At 43.9% G+C, this 19,704-nt stretch overlaps 2 protein-coding genes across 4 annotated transcripts in view; both read left to right on the forward strand.

Annotated features, from left to right (window-relative positions):
* The window catches only part of LOC106592241 (protein mono-ADP-ribosyltransferase PARP14), a 43,902-nt gene extending 34,110 nt beyond the window's left edge, over window positions 1–9,792 (forward strand). For 2 of the 3 annotated variants that reach the window (XM_045689481.1, XM_045689480.1), the window contains 2 exons: window positions 7,822–7,996; window positions 8,534–9,792. In XM_045689481.1, coding sequence (XP_045545437.1) covers window positions 7,822–7,996; window positions 8,534–8,817 — 459 coding nt within the window. In that variant the 3' untranslated portion in view covers window positions 8,818–9,792. Of the gene's footprint in view, window positions 1–6,705; window positions 6,794–7,821; window positions 7,997–8,533 lie in introns of all 3 variants that reach the window. The other variant, XR_006757572.1, reaches the window with a different exon arrangement.
* A 2,816-nt stretch (window positions 9,793–12,608) lies between these two features.
* snrpa1 (small nuclear ribonucleoprotein polypeptide A') lies at window positions 12,609–15,717 on the forward strand. The gene is given in 9 exon segments (NM_001123704.1): window positions 12,609–12,690; window positions 12,843–12,990; window positions 13,092–13,170; window positions 13,408–13,454; window positions 13,630–13,732; window positions 14,124–14,203; window positions 14,550–14,628; window positions 15,020–15,113; window positions 15,284–15,717. Coding segments are annotated over 9 exon segments (1,020 nt in total). The 3' UTR covers window positions 15,592–15,717.
* The last annotated feature ends 3,987 nt before the right edge of the window (window positions 15,718–19,704 follow it).

Here is a 19,704-nt window from a genome sequence, read left to right on the forward strand (position 1 = left end):
AAATAGTAAAACTAAAGAAAAACCCTTGAATGAGTAGGTGTGTCCAAACTTTTGACTGGTACTGTATATATCATTTATAAGTAAAAATGTTTTATTATGTAGCAACTACAGATTTCCCCTTTAAGTCTATCAAAAGTGTGCAAGTTTGAGCATGTGTCCATTAGGCCTATGAATTAAAATGAGCAATAAAAGCCCCGCTTTTATTCCATAGGCTTGGATCCGCATTACGCAGCTGTTGCAAGAGCGCATTTTTCACTGTCTGTCCACTGGTTTCAAAAACAATGATTGATAGGCAGCTTAAACTTCTTGAATTCAACCATTATTGGGTTCAAATACGCATTTAGATTTGTGAACAGCCATCCACAACAACCACAATCCGTAAGGCGCAAATAGCTAAATGAGAGAGCAGCAGTGTGATTCAAATCAATGTGCTATGTACAGTTGAAGTCAGGAGTTTACATACACCTTAGCCAAATACATTTAAACTCAGTTTTTCACAATTCCTGACATTTAATCCTAGTAAAAATTGCCCTGTCTTAGGTCAGTTAGGATCACCACTGTATTTTAAGAATGTGAAATGTCAGAGTAATAGTAGAGAGAATGATTATTTCAGCTTTTATTTATTTCATTACATTCCCAGTGGGTCAGAAGTTTACATACACTCAATTAGTATTTGGTAGCATTGCCTTTAAATTGTTAAACTTGGGTCAAATGTTTCAGGTAGCCTTCCACAAGCTTCCCACAATAACTTGGGTGAATTTTGGCCCATTCCTCCTGACAGAGCTGGTGTAACTGAGTCAGGTTTGTAGGCCTCCTTGCCCGCACACACTTTTTCAGTTCTGCCCACAAATGTTCTATAAGATTGAGGTCAGGGCTTTGTGATGGCCACTCCAATACCTTGACTTTGTTGTCCTTAAGCCATTTTTCCACAACTTTGGAAGTATGCTTGGTGTCATTGTCCATTTGGAAGACCTATTTGCGACCAAGCTTTAACTTCCTGACTGATGTCTTGAGATGTTGCTTCAATATATCCACATCATTTTCCTTCGTCATGATGCCATCTATTTTGTGAAGTGCACCAGTCCCTCCTGCAGCAAAGCACCCCCACAACATGATGTTGCCACCCCCGTGCTTCACGGTTGGGATGGTGTTCTGTGGCTTGCAAGCCTCCCCCTTTTTCCTCCAAACATAACGACGGTCATTATGGCCAAACAGTTCTATTTTTGTTTCATCAGACCAGAGGACATTTCTCCAAAAAGTACGATCTTTGTACCCTTGTGCAGTTGCAAACCGTAGTCTGGCTTTTTTATGGCGGTTTGGAGCAGTGGCTTCTTCCTTGCTGAGCGGCTTTTCAGGTTATGTCGATATAGGACTCGTTTACTGTGGATATAGATACTTTTGTACCTGTTTCCTCCAGCATCTTCACAAGGTCCTTTGCTGTTGTTCTGGGATTGATTTGCACTTTTCGCACCAAAGTATGTTAATCTCTAGGAGACAGAAGGTGTCTCCTTCCTGAGCGGTATGACGGCTGTGTGGTCCCATGGTGTTTATACTTGGGTACTATTGTTCGTACAGATGAATGTGGTACCTTCAGGCATTTGGAAATTGCTCCCAAGGATGAACCAGACTTGTGGAGGTCTACAATTTTTTTCTGAGGTCTTGGCGGATTTCTTTTGATTTTCCCATGATGTCAAGCAAAAAAGCACTGAGTTTAAAGGTAGGCCTTGAAATACATTCACAAGTACACCTCCAATTGACTCATTTTCTGGAATTTTCCAAGCTGTTTAAAGGCACAGTCACCTTAGTGTATGTATACTTCTCACCCACTGGAATTGTGATACAGTGAATTATAAGTTAAATAATCTGTCTGTAAACAATTGTTGTAAAAATTACTTGTGTCATGCACAAAGTAGATGTCCTCACCGACTTGCCAAAACTATAGTTTGTTAACAAGAAATATGTGGAGTGGTTGAAAAACGAGTTTTAATGACTCCAAACTAAGTGTATGTAAACTTCCGACTTCAACTGTAGATATCAATAATAAGTGATATCCATTTCCCCGTTGACTACACCACTACTGTCATCCTTACCTCCAAGCATTTATTCAAGTTGGATCATCTTTGGATGCCGACAGCAGTAGCACCATTGGAATACATAGCTTGGACTGTAGCCAACAAAAGCCTATTCCTGCTCTTTTCCCACAACCCATCAAACACATTTCATGTGTCATCATAGTGGTCAGACTCGCTCAGGTGGAACAAACTTAAACTTGCACCTTTTTTCAATGCTGATTTGAATGTCATTGAGAAAACAGAGAAAGTTAAAGATTTTTTCACAAACATCCTTTCTGATTAAAAGTAATCCTCGAGTAATCCTCGTAATCCTCTGATTACAATATGTTTATGTTTGCTGGTAACATAATGGATTTCAGTTACCTTTTTACATGTAATCCGTTACTCCCCAACCCTGCACACCTGTCAGGTAGATCGATTATATTGGCAAAAGAGAAATGCTCACTAACAGGGATGTAAACAAATGTGTTGTTCTGGGTGTGTAAGGGAGGCGAGAGTAGCTTGTGGTAACAGGCGCGCTTTATTCCGTTCCAACAAACGACAGCACAGAATACACTAAACGCGCCAAAACACGGAACATTAATTAAAAATACTGGCGCAAATTCCCACATAACATACAACAATTTCACACAAAGACATAGAGGGGAACAGAGGACTAAATACATGCAGTGTGATTAGGGAATGAAAACCAGGTGTGTATGGAACAAGACAAAACAAATGGAAATATGAAAAATGGAGCAGCGATGCCTAGAAAGCCGGTGATGTCGATCACTGAACGCCGCCCAAACAAGGAGAGGAGCCGACTTCGGCGGATGTCGTGACAGTACCCCCCCTTGACGTGCGGCTCCAGCGGCGCGCCGACACCGGCCTCGGTGAAACTCACTCAGCAGTTCGGGGTCCAACACATCTGCAACCGGGACCCAGCACCTCTCCTCCGGACCGTACCCCTCCCACTCCACGAGATACTGAAGGCCCCCTGCCTGACGTCTCGAATTCAGGATGGAACGAACGGAGTATGCCGGGGCCCCCTCGATGTCCAGAGGGTGCGGAGGGGGCGGAGGATCCTCCCGCACCTCAGATTCCTGGAGCGGACCAGCCACCACTAGCCTGAGGAGAGACACATGGAACGATGGGTTAATACGGTAGTCAGAGGGAAGCTGTAATCTGTAACACACCTCGTTCACCCTCCTCAGGACTTTGAATGGCCCCACAAACCGCGGACCCAGCTTCCGGCAGCCAGACCCGGTCCCGGGCGACACGGGGTCTCACTGAGGTGATGGTCCGCGCTGGTCTTTTGGCGAAGCGCGGCTCGCTGAAGGTGACCATGGGCAGCCTCCCATGTCTCCTCCGTGCGCCTGAAACAGTCGTCCACCGCAGGAGCCTCGGTCTGACCCTGATGCCACGGCGCCAGAACCGGCTGGTACCCCAATACGCACTGAAAGGGGGATAGGTTAGTGGAGGAGTGGCGAAGCGAGTTCTGCCCCATCTCGGCCCAGGTCATGAATGCCGCCCACTCTCCCGGCCGGTCCTGGCAATAGGACCGCAGAAACCTGCCCACATCCTGGTTGACTCTCTCTACCTGCCCGTTACTCTTGGGGTGAAAACCCGAGGTAAGGCTGATCGGGACCCCCAGATGCTCCATGAACGGCTTCCAGACTCTCGACGTGAACTGGGGACCCCGATCAGACACTATATCCTCAGGAACCCCGTAGTGCCAGAAGACGTGAGTAAACAGGGCTTCCGCAGTCTGTAGGGCCATAGGAAGAGGGAGGAGACGACAGGACTTAGAGAAACGATCCACAACGACCAGGATCATAGTGTTTCCCTGTGAAAGAGGAAGATCTGTTAAAAACTCCACCGACAGGTGTGACCAAGGTCATTGTGGAATGGGTAAGGGGTGTAACTTACCTCTGGGCAGGTGTCTCGGAGCCTTACACTGGGCACACACCGAGCAGGAGGAAACATAAACCGTCACGTCCTTAGCCAAGGTGGGCCACCAGTACTTCCCAGTCAGACAGCGCACCGTCTGACCGATATCCGGATGACCAGAGGAGGGTGACGTGTGGGCCCAATAGATCAACTGGTCACGGACAGCAGACGGAACATACATACGCCCGATGGGACACTGAAGGGGAGCGGGTTCTGTACGCAACGCCTGCTCAATGTCCGCATCCAGCTCCTACATGACCGGCGCTACCAGGCAAGAGGCCGGGAGTATGGGAGTCTGATCCATGGGCCGCTCCTCTGTGTCATACAGCCAGGACAGTGCGTCTGCCTTCATATTCTGGGAACCTGTTCTGTAGGACAGGGTAAACATAAAACGGGTAAAGAACATGGCCCACCTTGCCTGACAAGGATTTAGTCTCCTTGCTGCCCGGATGTACTCCAGGTTGCGGTGGTCAGTCCAGTGTGTTTAGCCCCATCAAGCCAATGTCTCCACGCCTTCAACGCTTTAACCACAGCTAACAACTCCCGGTCCCCCACATCATAGTTACGCTCCGCTGGGCTGAGCTTCTTCGAGAAGACAGCACAGGGGCAGAGTTTCGGTGGCATACCCGAGTGCTGTGAGAGCATGGCTCCTATCCCAGCCTCGGACGCGTCCACCTCCACTATGAATGCCAAAAAGGGATCAGGATGGGCCAGCACGGGAGCCGAAGTAAACAGAGCTCTCAGCCTCCCAAAAGCCCTGTCCGCTTCAGCTGACCACTGCAACCTTACTGGACCCCCTTTCAGTAGTGAGGTAATGGGAGCAGCCACCTGGCCAAAACCCCGGATAAATCTCCGGTAGTAATTGGCAAACCCTAAAAATTGCTGCACCTCCTTTACCGTGGTGGGAGTCGGCCAATTACGCACGGCTGCAATGCGGTCACTCTCCATCACCACCCCTGATGTGGAAATGCGATACCCTAGGAAGGAGACGGCCTGCTGAAAGAACAAGCATTTCTCTGCCTTGACGTACAGGTCATGCTCCAACAGTCGTCCAAGTACACTGCGCACCAAGGACACATCCTCAGCGCTTGTAGTGGAGTATATCAGAATGTCATCGATATACACCACTACACCCTGCCCGTGCAGGTCCCTGAAAATCTCGTCAACAAAGGATTGGAAAACTGATGGAGCATTCATCAACCCGTATGGCATGACGAGGTACTCATAATGCCCTGAGGTGGTACTAAATGCTGTCTTCCACTCGTCTCCCTCCCGGATATGCACCAGGTTATACGCACTCCTGAGATCCAGTTTTCGTGAAGAAGTGCGCCCCATGCATTGACTCAATCGCCGTGGAGATAAGTGGTAGTGGGTAACTATACCTCACCGTGATTTGATTGAGACCTCTATAGTCAATGCACGGGCATAGACCTCCATACTTCTTCTTCACAAAAAAGAAACTAGAGGCGGCGGGTGAAGTGGAGGACCGAATGTACCCCTGACCAGGGATTCAGAGACATATGTCTCCATAGCCACCTTCTCCGCTTGCGACAGGGGATACACGTGACTCCTGGGAAGCGCAGCGTCTGCCAGGAGATTTATCGCACAATCCCCCTGTTGATGAGGTGGTAATTGAGTCGCTTTCTTTTTACAGAAGGCGAGAGCCAAATCGGCATATTCTGGGGGGTTGCGCACGGTGGATACCTGGTCTGGACTTTCCACCGTGGTAGCACCAACGGAAACTCCTACACACCTCCCCGAGCACTCCGCGTGAGAGCCCTCTGTTGCCAGGAAATAGTGGGGTTATGATTAGCCAACCAGGGAAGGCATAGTACCACGGGAAATGCAGGACAGTCAATGAGGAAGAGACTGATCTTCTCCTCGTGACCCCCTGCGTCTCCATGGCCAGGGAGATGGTGGCCTCCCTGATTGGCCCGGACCCTAATGGTCAACTATCCAGAGCGTGAACCGGAAAAGGTCTAACTACAGGAATAATGGGGATACCTAAACTAAGGGCTAACGCTCTGTCTATAAAACTTCCAGCTGCGCCTGAATCGACAAATGCCTTATGCTGGGAATGCGGGGAAAACTCAGGGAAACAAACAGGTACAAACAGGTGGTCAACAGAGGACTCTGGATGAGTGTGGTGCAGACTCAGCTGGGGTGATGCCAGAGTGCCCTGCCTTTCGCCTCGACTCCCAGAGGGACCGACACGGCACCGACCGGCAGTGTGCCCTCTGAGGCCACAGATGGTGCATGTGATGGCCCCTTCTCCAGCCTCCCTACGCGCAGCCTCTCCTAACTCCATGGACACCAGAGCGGGGATGCTGGAAGATGGCACCGACAGAGCCCCCTCTGGGATGCTGGAAGATGGCACCGACAGAGCCCCCTCGCAGGCTGCACCGATAGTAGACGATGAGGGCCCTGTCGTTCCAGCCTGCTCCGGCGGCCAAGGTCCGGAATTCCAGGGCGGATTCCTGGGCGCTCCTCGTCCCCTGCCTCAAATGGAAGAGACATTCCCCCGCCGTTCTACCCTTCGGGTGGATGGTCGAAGACAGCGCTGGACCACTTCGAGGAGTTCACCCGTAGCTTCCGGGCTGTCTTCGACCATCCACCCGAAGGGTAGAACGGCGGGGGAATGTCTCTTCCATTTTTTTATGATTTTCTGTTTAGTATTTTTAAAGGCTTTAGATTTTATTTTCAGGCATTCTCTGATGAATTTAACAAGAGGTTCACAACCAAGTCTGCAACTTCAGGTGGCTCAGCAGCGGCGTCTACTCAGAAGATTAAAGGTATGTTAACAAATTATGGTTTCCCCCAATATACTGTATGACGGTGCCATGTTGAAAGTCACTGAGCTCTTCAGTAAGGCCATTCGACTGCCAATGTTTGTCTATGGAGATTGCATGGCTGTGTGCCTGATTTTATACACCTGTCACCAACGGGTTTGGCTGAAAAAGCTGAATCCTGTAACGTAACAAAATGTGGAAAAAGTCAAGGGGTCTGAATAATTTCTGAATCCACTGTAATTGAGGGATCCTAACATTAAAACTAGATAGGTACATTTTTGCTATAAACCTTTCAAATTTTTGTATTTGTGTCACAAATCCCATTCAAGTCATTGTGCCAATATTTGTATGTCAGTGTTTGTGAGAGTCTCAGGTTTCCATAGTAGGGTCATATTAGTTTGTAGCTCAAACCATTTGGACTTTACGGACGGGTAAAGTCCAAATGGGACGGTTTTCGGGATTACTCCAGCATAAGTTTTCACAAATCTTCCCAAGAGGAGGCTAAACTCACCATAGAGGGTCTTAGCAAAGACGTGCTCAAGGCTTCCTATGAGATCCATGAGATGCTGAAAAAGGTCCGGCCCGAAGAGACTTTTAAAGATGTCCCCCAGCACTGGGATGACATGCCAGCCAACACTCCATGTCTGTCATTCCCCATTCAACCTCAAACCCAAGAGCATATTGACGTACTAAAACAATTTGAGGATACTTGCAAGAATAATGTTCTAAAGGTCTCTCTTCTCCTATTTTCCATAGTAGTTACATGTATATTTATTTATTGTACAACTATCTTGTACAAGTCTCTTGAGATCATGGCTGGATCTGGTGAATGGAATGATTTGTACATACTCAAGAATGGGTTGAAAAAGTACAATAGCCTTTTCAATTTAATTGAACTAGATTCTAGGTTCAAGCATCACAGCTTAGCAACATTATATTAGGGATTCTGGAACCTCTTTATGGAAGTGAAAGATCTTTGTCACTGTCTAGTTAGACAATTAATGTGTAATGCAAGGTTGTTCTTCACTCAGATCGAGAGGATCCAGAACAGAAGCCTCTGGGGGGGCTTTCAGATCAAGAAGAAAGACATGGAGGTCAGGAACGGTCACCAGAACAATGAGAGGAAGCTCTTCCATGGAGCCTGCCACACAACTATAGATAAGATTAACGGGCTTGGCTTCAATCGGAGCTACGCTGGGAAAAATGGTAAGTAATGGCTAACACAAAAAGAGAAAAGCCAACAATTTGAGGTTTCTTTCTGTTTGAATGTTTGAATTCTCTTTTTTTTGTTTGAATTATTGCATACCGATCGTAGAGATCTACTAGAGAGCTCATCTCCTATATTGGCAATGGCTTCTTCAGTGACAGTATGGGCAGTGCCATTGAGGGCTAATTCCATTTTAAAGTATTGTCTGTTCATACATAAATTGAAAAAAGGTGCATACCACCACTGTTAAAAGGTATAAAGCCAAGTTTGGTGATTTACTGTCTGGAACCTGCACTTATGAAATATTTTCTCAGGAGTGTAATTGATTGGCTACTTCTGGGTGTGACTATGCTAAAACAGGGTTTGGGCCAAGTGCACCCTCTATCCAACTTTATGATTCTGATCTATATATTGGCATGATGTTTTTGCACATTTTCTATTCAAATGCAATAAGCTTTCTCCTGCATTTACTCTACAGTCTGCAATGATTTAAAGGTTTAGAGAATTTCATAACTATTCCAAAATAATTTCTGCAGCTGCATTGTATGGAGACGGCACCTACTTTGCTGTCAAAGCAAATTACTCTGCCAGTGACACATACTCAAAACCGGATCCCCAAGGCCAGAAGTACTTGTACCTATGTCGAGTTCTGACTGGAGATTTCACAACAGGAAAACCGGGGATGAAAGTACCTCCACCTAAAAGCACCACAACTATTCAGCTTTATGACAGTGTGACAGATGGTGTATCTCCACCATCCATGTTCATAATCTTCCATGACAATCAGGCATATCCTGAGTACTTGATCACTTTCAAGTAGGTGTGGGCGATGTGGCCAATACATTGTATCTATCTTTTACAACTTTTTGATCATACTGATACATAATAAATTAAATCTCAATATGTAATTAGTTATCTGTAACTCATGTGGTTTAGCTGAAGTGTAATATCCAAAACCAAAATCCCACTGGGCAAAAGCTGGTTTCCACGTCATTTCAACCAAAAGAATCCATGAAGACGTCTGAATCAACGTGGAAAACTGATTAGATTTGCAAAAAGAGATCAATGTAAGGGTATTTTGTCTTTTTTTCACCCTACTTTTAACCTAAATCAAATGACATGGTGACATTTGTTGTTGATTTCACGGTTAGTTAACAACTCAACCAAATATAATCAAAACTAGAAGTTTAACTAACATCTGTGCCCAGTGGGATCTGCTTTATAATTAAAATGCAATTTGTTTTTTACTTGTGACATGCTCTATATTGGAATATTCAGTCAAGTCAAACTCAACATGTTTAGATAGTAACAATTTGAGCCAAGAAGGTTTTGTGATTTTTACTGATTCCATGTCCACTTTGTTTGAATGTCTAAAACATCACCAGAACATCTAACTTCACCAAAAATATTGAATCACATTCCCAGACAGCACAGATTAAGTAAAATCCTGGACTAAAATGCTATTTAAATGGAGATTCTCCATTGAGCATGCTTTTTTAGTCCAGGACTAGGCTTAATAATCTCTATCCGGGAAACCAGCCCTTAGTGTTTTCACTTGAACAGTAAGTCATCAGGTTTTGTGAAAGTTCACTTCAAGAAAGTAATCACCTTTGGCGGTTCGCAGAGAACACAATTCTTGCAAAGTGGGTCATAAACCATGGTCTTTGCCTTGTTGCATGCATATATTTGGATTATAAAGCCTTTCGGTTAATGAATAGTGAATATGTCTGTTCTGCTAAATCTGTTGGTCTACAATAAATGTAAAAATAAAGCTAAAATAAATATATTGCATTAACATGCTGTTTTCCCCCATTTTTAAATGTGTTGAGGGACCTGGCAAAGACCGGGATTATTTAGTGTGGACTGATGTGAACTACTGTTATTGTACAGAGATGGACTACATTCACCTTAAATAAATGTTTGCACCTGAACTAATTTCAGTGTGGCACAGCAATGCTAATGCAATCAAGACATCTTAGATTTTGAATTATTTGAATTATTTCAATTTAAGGGAAAAATGTAAAAACTGGGGAGTGAATAATTTCACAACTTGTAAAAGTTGAATATATTTGGTTCAGGAAAATTACAACCAACAATGGCAAATGTATTGCGCCTTTGACCTTTGATGTGAATCACTTCAACATTTTAGACCCTGAGAGGAATGAGCATAGAAATAGAAACTGTAGAAAGAGACTGATTCTGTGTCCCTCCAGTCTGGTTGAAAAGCTTCATAGTGTCTGTATCCACTGCAGTTATTTTAATGAGGACGTCTCTCACACAGTCATGCCAGCATTAATGCTGTTGAGTGAGGAGTAAAGGTCTTTCCTCTAGATCACGTGTCAAACTCATATCATAGAGGGCTGAGTGTCTGTGGGTTTTCATTCTTCCTTTGTACTTGGTTGATGAATTAAGGAAACTGATTAGTAAGGAACTCACCTGGTTGTCTAAGTACTAATTGAAAGGAAAAGCAGCAGACACTAGGCCCTCTATGGAATGAGTTTGACAACCCTGTTCTAGATGGTTGTCTTCAGGCCAGGTAGAGTGAGTTCATACCTGTGGGACAGAGAGAGAGATCCCAGAGAGAATAAAGGCAGATAGCTTAGTAAAACTAATACGGTTTAGTATGTTCATTATCGTTGTAAAAGATTACATCCACACGCACAATTACCTCTTTACATTTATTGCCGGTGTTTCGGTCAGTAACCATCGAGACAAGACAGACAACAGAAATGTTGACAACAATCATCAGCAATGATTTCACGGTAAGGTCTATTCCTGCAACACCTGTTGTATTCGGCACATGTGACAAATACAATTTCATTTTATTTGAATGTACTGAATGTATACTGTAGATCCTGTGTGCATGAGTAATCTTTTAGGATGAACTGTTATGGGGCTGTTATTCCCAGCGTCACAAACAAGACAGACAGACAGTATAGCAATGTGCATGTTAATGTTCATCTTTAATGACTGTTTTGCATCACAGCATATTCCACTATCAATGTCCCACACACATTCATTCATTCACTCCACACAGTTTTAAAAAAAGTATCAAAATCCCTTAAATGTGGGTCCCACCCTTCTTTACCGTTCAAGATTAAATTATTTATTTAACTTTGATGCTGACCTAGCAGGTCGCTGGATAGCCCCTCAGAACCCCAGTTATATTATTTAACTACTCCTTTAAATACAATAAGCACACAATTGCAGAGCACACAATTGCAAGGCACCAGTCTGTTTATAACACATAAAAGGATGACCACACCATCAGAGGATTAGAGAAGGAAGAAATGGAGACGGGCCCCAATTATAGCAAAGATGAGGATGAGTTGCCCTGCTTACCGTCCGTTGAAGTTTTGGGCGAGGTGAAGCTGAGGTAAGATCTATTTATTAGTAACCTACCTGTGGGTAAATAACACGCTAAATGGGGTTATCATTATATATGAAAAGAAGATATCTAATTGTAATTCAGAAACATATTATGCCTAGGTGACTTTCAAAGAAGTTGCCTTAACTGAGAAACCAAAAGATCACTGCACTCACTTACTGATATTTGTGTGGCTCAGTTGGTAGAGCATGGCACTTGCAACACCTGGGTTGTGGGTTTGATTCCCATGGAGGGCCAGCAGGAAGCAATATGAAAATGTAGGTACTAATTACTGTAAGTTCCTCTGGATAAGAGCATCTACTAAATTACTCATATTCAACCAAATCAAGAGATGTAGTTTGACCGTGCAATCTCAATTATCATATCGCCTCTTCCTCTCTGATAATACCAATTGGATAATACCTAAACTGACCTGTGGATGGCAGCATTAAGCCGGAAAGCATCTAGTCCGCCAGAAAGTTACAAGAAGAAGAGTCCGGGATCCTTGGGACATCCCTGCCCCATTGAAGATGACCTTTTAAATGTTTATCCTCTTGGGGATCCCTGCCCGGTAATGGGATTCATTGTCAAGAGACCATGGCGGGAAATTCAAAACTGCAAGAATCTAATAATTTCAATTTCTCAAACAATCAACTATTTCTCACCATTTGAAAGATAAACATCTCTTAAATCCAACCACATTGTCCGATTTCAAAGAGGCTTTACGGCGAAAGCATAAAGTTAGGTTATGTTAGGAGAGTACATTGAAAATAGCTGTGTGTAATGTTTTGTCAATTCAAAGACAGGCGTCACCAAAAGCGGATAACCAGCTAGAAGGGTAGGGTAGGGGATAAGGTTTAGGGTATGGACGTCCCAAGATAGCACTGACTGAAGAAGAAGGGGCAATAGAGGTGTGCAGCTATCTCGGTCTGGTGAAACCTTTACCAAGTGAATAAGGTTCTGGGCAGCTTCTAGACAAATACATAGTCACCCTCGTGAGCTCCTGACAGTTACCTTTGAATGATAATCAGGCATCATCAGACGCACTGATTGAACCTCTAGTTCTCAGCGCTAGAGCGCGCTCGATGAAATTTGACCGGTTATTAGTTTACACCGAGTTGCATTGTGGGAGTAGTCTTACTTCCGGGCGGCAGCGTGTTGAAAAAACATTGTAAGGACTGGATTTTTTTTTAAATCAAGAAACCCGCTTATAAACATTTTTCCCCCCCCAGTTAGCCATCGATATGGTAAAATTATCGGCAGAGCTAATTGAGCAGGCTGCTCAGTACACAAACCCGGTGCGCGACAGGGAGCTGGATCTGCGAGGTAAATAAACATGCGCATTTCATGCTAGCTAGCTAGTAAAGCTAACTAGGCCTTCGCACTGTAATAACTGATGGATAGTGATTGCTAACTGCTAGCTACATCACCAAAACTATCCGGCTAACCTTATGCTGGTATGCTCTGCTCTCATTTAGGTTACAAAATTCCTGTACTTGAAAACCTTGGGGCTACACTTGACCAGTTTGATACCATCGATTTCTCTGACAATGAAATCAGAAAACTGGACGGCTTCCCTTTACTCAAGAGGCTCAAAACGTTGCTCATGAACAACAACAGAATATGGTAACTTTCGCAACAATTGTGTTGTCTAGGATTGCTGGATTTCGTTTTAAGGTTAGCCTCCTAGCTAGCTAGCTATCACTGTGTTTTGTGTGCTCCCACAGTCGTGTTGGTGAAAACCTTGAACAGGCACTGCCGAGTATGAGGGAGCTGATCCTCACAAGCAACAACATCCAGGAATTGGTGAGTTATCACACATCCCATTAGTGAATGGGTCAAGGCCTTATCTGATCAGATCTTTTTAAATAATTACTTTTTGGGAGCATTTTACCAATGCATGTTGTTGATTGGAAAAATATGACCTGTGCTGTTATTTAGCAATATTTGTGACATGTGTGCTCCTGTGTTCAGTCACAGCTGTTGAACCATCGATTTGTTTTTAAAGTGTTGGCATGTTTTTAAATGTGCTTTTACCTCCAGGGTGATTTGGATCCGCTAGCCTCAGTGAAGACATTGACCCTTCTTAGGTATCTCATGATAAATACTTACCTCTACTACAACACCTAGTTAAGTCAGATTCATCCTTTAGGTTGCTATCAATTTCACTGTAAATTGCAGGACAAGATGAGTTGCTATATTTGTGCACCTAAATCCTGTGTTTTGTGAGTCAATATCGTAATCTCTGCTTTCGTGACATCTCAGCCTCCTAAGGAATCCAGTGACCAACAAGAAGCACTACAGGCTCTATGTCATCAACAAAATTCCCCAGATTCACGTGCTTGACTTCCAGAAGGTCAAGTTAAAGGTAAGTGCATGCCATCGTTCAGAAACTAAGAGTTGTAGTTTTATAGAAAAGCATTGTCATTACCAGGTCCAAAGGGTGGTCGTCTATAACACACGTCAGGTTGTATGAAACCACGTTGTTTTTTGTAATGATGTAGGCCTTTAGTCAGTGCAAACAGTCACATACCGTTGGACTTGGCCTACGAAGGCCCTAGTTATTAATCTTTGCAGTGCAATGATAAAGAAGCATGCAGAATAGAAGGAAATGTATAGGAGGAGAGCTCTGTCTTCCTAGACATGCTAAGAGAGTGCTGTATTTGTATGTTTCTCCCAAACGTCTGTCCGTCCTTCTCGTGAAGGTGTCGTTGTCTGATTGGAAAAGCTCTCACTTTAACTGTGATGTATTACCATAGGAGCGTCAGGAGGCGGAGAAAATGTTCAAGGGCAAACGAGGTGCTCAGCTTGCAAAGGATATTGCCAAGCGGACCAAAACGTAAGATGAAAGTCCCCGTCGGACGGCAGCTCCTTAGAATCACTGGACACTGGCTGGTGGGGGTGTCGGACAATCACCGGAACACTCTAGAATCGGACTATCTGCACCACCGATCACTCTTGTAGATGGGGTGTTGCGTAGCAACTGGAGTATCTAAATATGTGTTGCCCCAACTACTGTAAACACCCCCCATGCAACAGTGTTTCTTAGGAGCACCGTCTCAATGGCATTTCCTGTCGTATCAGTTTATTTGACTCAATAAGAAAAGATACTACACTGGTTGAGAGGCTAGAGAAGCACCCATCCCCTCCATGTTCTCTCTAACTCTGCTGGTGTGCGTTCTCAGGTTCACCCCCGGAGCTGCCGTGCAGCAGCCTGAGAAGAAGAAGATGGGACCGTCTCCTGCTGACGTGGAAGCGATCAAGGCACTTCATAATTTATTAACATTGTATTTAGCGACAGAAAATGTACACTCGCTGTGTAGTTTCTTCCTTTTGGCTTGCTTTCATTCCACAGATTGTGTGTTCAAACTCATTGCAACACATGGATTAGACCTACGCCATTGTTTTCAAGCAGTGACACGCTATGGCGTGGACAGCTCAGTTTCTATACCACTATTCCACTGACCTAATGTAATTTTCACAATTTTAATGGTCAATTTATGGTCTGCTAAACAAATTAATGTAACGGGACTGGCAATCTACTCTAATGGTCCTTTCAAAAAGAGTGTTCATCAAAACCAAAATGCCTATCTAATGTAATGGTTCTGTATGTATGTATGTATGAACTAATACATTTGTTCTGTGCCCTACCCAGAATGCAATAGCTAACGCCTCGTCTCTGGCCGAGGTGGAGAGGTTGAAGGGGATGCTGCAGGCTGGTCAGATCCCCGGACGGGAGGTCAGACAAGGTGTGTACAGGCGACTACATCTTCTCATACGACATGTCCAAGGCATGTACTGTGTTGTCTGAGTATTTAAATGAGCCATCGATGGACAAAGTAAACAGCATTATGGGGCAGAGGGGTTTGCATATATGGTTCTTTGACTGTTTCCGGTCTTTATTTCTATCGTGTTGCAGTCCCCCCGGAAATGGTGGAGGTGGAAGAGGAAGAGGAGGAGAACGGGGTTGTGCATATGGAACGAGAGATACAGACAGAGGAAGGAAATGGAGTGGAGGAGATGGAAGAGGATGTAGTGGAGGTACAGGGAAAGGTGGAGGAGGTACAGGGAAAGGTGGAGGAGGTAGATGTCAAGGAGGTGGAGGAGGTAGAAAAGGAAGAAGTGGAGGAGGAAGAAGAGAGGGAGGAGGGTAAAGAACAAGAGTCTGAGGAAGATGAGTCTGAGGATGATGATATGGATGAAGACTCACCGGTTAACGGATCATGATCGTTTTATGCGGATCTCATGTCTCAAGTCTTGCTTGAGTTGTAGGTTTATATTTGTTGAACATGCATGTAATGCCATTTTTGTTATTTTGAGAAATGAAAATACAATAAACATTTTTTTACAAAACGATGCAACCAATGATTACTGATCCAGAATAAACTGATGTCTGTACAGTCTTATCCAATACAATCATACATTTGTTAATACATTTCTAGATTTTACTTTCACTTTAAAATGGTGTGGTATATTTTGTTGCTCAGTGGATTTTTTAAAATATCAGACTGATTATTGCACACAGAGTAAGTCCATGCAACTTATGTGACTTGTTAAGCACATTTTTACTCCTGAACTTATTTAGGCTTGCAATAACAAAGAGGTTGAATACTTGACTCAAGACATTTCAGCTTTAAATGTTTAATTAATTTGTAAAAACATAATTCCACTTTGACATCAACAGTGGTCCCGTGTAGCTCAGTTGGTAGAGCATGGTGTTTGCAATGCCAGGGTTGTGGGTTAGATTCCCACGGGGGACCAGTACGGGGGGAAAAAATGTATGAAATGTATGCATTCACTACTGTAAGTCGCTCTGGATAAGAGCGTCTGCTAAATGACGTAAATGTAAACAGTAAGATGGTGCCGACAGCGATGGTCGCCTCACTTCAGGTCCTTAGGAAACTGCAGTAATTTGTTTTTTTATTATTTCTTACATTGTTAACACAGAAAATCCGCCATCACTAACAGTGGCTGCTGCCAACGTACAGACAAATCTCTTGCCACTTTAATACATTTAATAAATGGTTTTTATAAAGGTATCACTAGTCACTTTAAATAACGGCACTTTAAAAATGTTGACATATCCTACATTACTCATCTCATGTATATACTGTATTCTATACCGTCTACTGCCTATGCTGCACGGCCATCGCTCATCCATATGAGCATATTCTTATTCATCCCTTTACATTTTTGTTTTTTTGTTTTTAACCTTTATATAACTAGACAAGTCAGTTAAGAACAAATTCTTATTTTCAATGACAGCCTAGGAACAGTGGGTTAACTTCCTTGTTCAGTGGCTGAACGACGTATAAGGTAGTCGTTGTGAATTTGTTAGATTACTTGTTAGATATTACTTCACTGTCGGAACTAGAAACACAAGCATTTTGCTACACTCGCATTAACATTTGCTAACCATGTGTATGTGACCAGTAAGATTTGACATTATGGGGTATTGTGTGTAGGCCAGTGACAAATCTAAATTCAATCAATTTTAAATCTGGGCTGTAACACAAAAAAATGTAGAAAAATTCAAGGGGTGTGAACTTTCTGAAGGCAGTGTAGCTAGTGCCTACCAGTGGAGGCTACTGAATGGAGGACGGCTCATAATAATGGCTGGAATGGAGTCAATGGAATGGTATCAAACACTTGGAAAAACATGAGCTGTCCTCCTCTTGGCAACCTCCACTGGTGCCAACTTCTGTGTTTCTAGAAACCCCCCACTTGGAAGACCCAATTCACAATCCCCAAGGAATTAAAGCAATAGCAAAATATTCCGAAATACAAGTGCAATCTTGTGAAACTTCAAAGCTTAGTAGAGTGGAGCCAAATATTAGCCTAATCTTGTGATTTCATCTTAACACAATGAATGTATGATTATCCATAATCATGGTAAAATCCACATTAATGTAAAAGTGTTCCCGAAATATCTTCTATTCCTACTTACAATAAAAGTGACTCCAAAATGACACAATGCATTATTCATCATTCAGTTCATATTGGGTCAAATATAACCCCAAACACACTGCAAATGCATTCAATAAGTGTGTAGAGTCAAAAGATTGATGTAGTCATTGAGTGAAAGGAATATGGGACCAAATACTAAACTTTTGACTACTTTAATACACTTTAAGTTAATTTGTCCAAATACTTATGACTTCCTCAAATGGGAGGACTTGACACGTAAAGTTAGCCCAGTTGCCGTCTCTGTTCAGCCATACATTCCACTCCTTGCTACTCCTGTGATTTGTCAAATGTGCAGTGGAGTGTTAGCTAAAAATACTGATACTCAGACTCTGTACTACAGCATTTTGGATTTAAGATCAAATTATGAATACGAGGCGACAATACAGAATGTCACCTTTTTTTTAAGGGTATTGTCATACATATATGTTTTATCAAGAATATATAAAAGCTATCAATTCCAAAATGCTGGAGTGTAAAGCCACATTTTTTAAAAAATTGCTTCACTGTCCAAATACTGTACATATACACTGCTCAAAAAATAAAGGGAACACTAAAATAACACATCCTAGATCTGAATGAATGAAATAATCTTATTAAATACTTTTATCTTTACATAGTTGAATGTGCTGACAACAAAATCACACAAAAATAATCAATGGAAATCCAATTTATTAACCCATGGAGGTCTGGATTTGGAGTCACACTCAAAATTAAAGTGGAAAACCACACTACAGGCTGATCCAACTTTGATGTAATGTCCTTAAAACAAGTCAAAATGAGGCTCAGTAGTGTGTGTGGCCTCCACGTGCCTGTATGACCTCCCTACAACGCCTGGGCATGCTCCTGATGAGGTGGCGGATGGTCTCCTGAGGGATCTCCTCCCAGACCTGGACTAAAGCATCCGCCAACTCCTGGACAGTCTGTGGTGCAACATGGCGTTGGTGGATGGAGCGAGACATGATGTCCCAGATGTGCTCAATTGGATTCAGGTCTGGGGAACGGGCAGGCCAGTCCATAGCATCAATGCCTTCCTCTTGCAGGAACTGCTGACACACTCCAGCCACATGAGGTCTAGCATTGTCTTGCATTAGGAGGAACCCAGGGCCAACTGCACCAGCATATGGTCTCACAAGGGGTCTGAGGATCTCATCTCGGTACCTAATGGCAGTCAGGCTACCTCTGGCGAGCACATGGAGGGCTGTGCGGCCCCCCAAAGAAATGCCACCCCACACCATGACTGACTCACCGCCAAACCGGTCATGCTGGAGGATGTTGCAGGCAGCAGAACGTTCTCCACGGCGTCTCCAGACTCTGTCACGTCTGTCACATGTGCTCAGTGTGAACCTGCTTTCATCTGTGAAGAGCACAGGGCGCCAGTGGCAAATTTGCCAATCTTGGTGTTCTCTGGCAAATGCCAAACGTCCTGCACGGTGTTGGGCTGTAAGCACAACCCCCACCTGTGAACGTCGGGCCCTCATACCACCCTCATGGAGTCTGTTTCTGACCATTTGAGCAGACACATGCACATTTGTGGCCTGCTGGAGGTCATTTTGCAGGGCTCTGGCAGTGCTCCTCCTTCCACAAAGGCGGAGGTAGAGGTCCTGCTGCTGGGTTGTTGCCCTCCTACGGCCTCCTCCACGTCTCCTGATGTACTGGCCTGTCTCCTGGTAGCGCCTCCATGCTCTGGACACTACGCTGACAGACCACAGCAAACCTTCCACAGCTTGCATTGATGTGCCATCCTGGATGAGCTGCACTACCTGAGCCACTTGTGTGGGTTGTAGACTCTGTCTCATGCTACCACTAGAGTGAAAGCACCGCCAGCATTCAAAAGTGACCAAAACATCAGCCAGGAAGCATAGGAACTGAGAAGTGGTCTGTGGTTACCACCCGCAAAACCACTCCTTTTTTGTGGGTGTCTTGCTAATTGCCTATAATTTCCACCTGTTGTCTATTCCATTTGCACAACAGCATGTGAAATGTATTGTCAATCAGTGTTGCTTCCTAAGTGGACAGTTTGATTTCACAGAAGTGTGATTGACTTGGAGTTACATTGTGTTGTTTAAGTGTTCCCTTTATTTTTTTGAGCAGTATATATGGAGGTGAGTGTAGGTCAAAGTCTTCCATGTGGCTCAGTTGGTAGAGCATGGTGTGTGCAATGCCAGGGTTGTGGGTTTGATTCCCACGGGGGGCCAGTACAAAAAAAAATGCATGAACTGTATGTATTCACTACTGTAAGTTGCTCTGGATAAGAGCATCTGCTAAATGATGTAAATGTAATCTAAGTTCTGATCTGTTTTTACACTTAAAGGGAAATGTCAAAAAATCTTCAGCACCACCCCAACGTCAACATATGTGAAAATGGCACGTTTC

The sequence above is a fragment of the Salmo salar genome, chromosome ssa11 (genome assembly GCF_905237065.1).
Source record: "Salmo salar chromosome ssa11, Ssal_v3.1, whole genome shotgun sequence".
NCBI classification, from domain to species: Eukaryota; Metazoa; Chordata; class Actinopteri; order Salmoniformes; family Salmonidae; genus Salmo; species Salmo salar.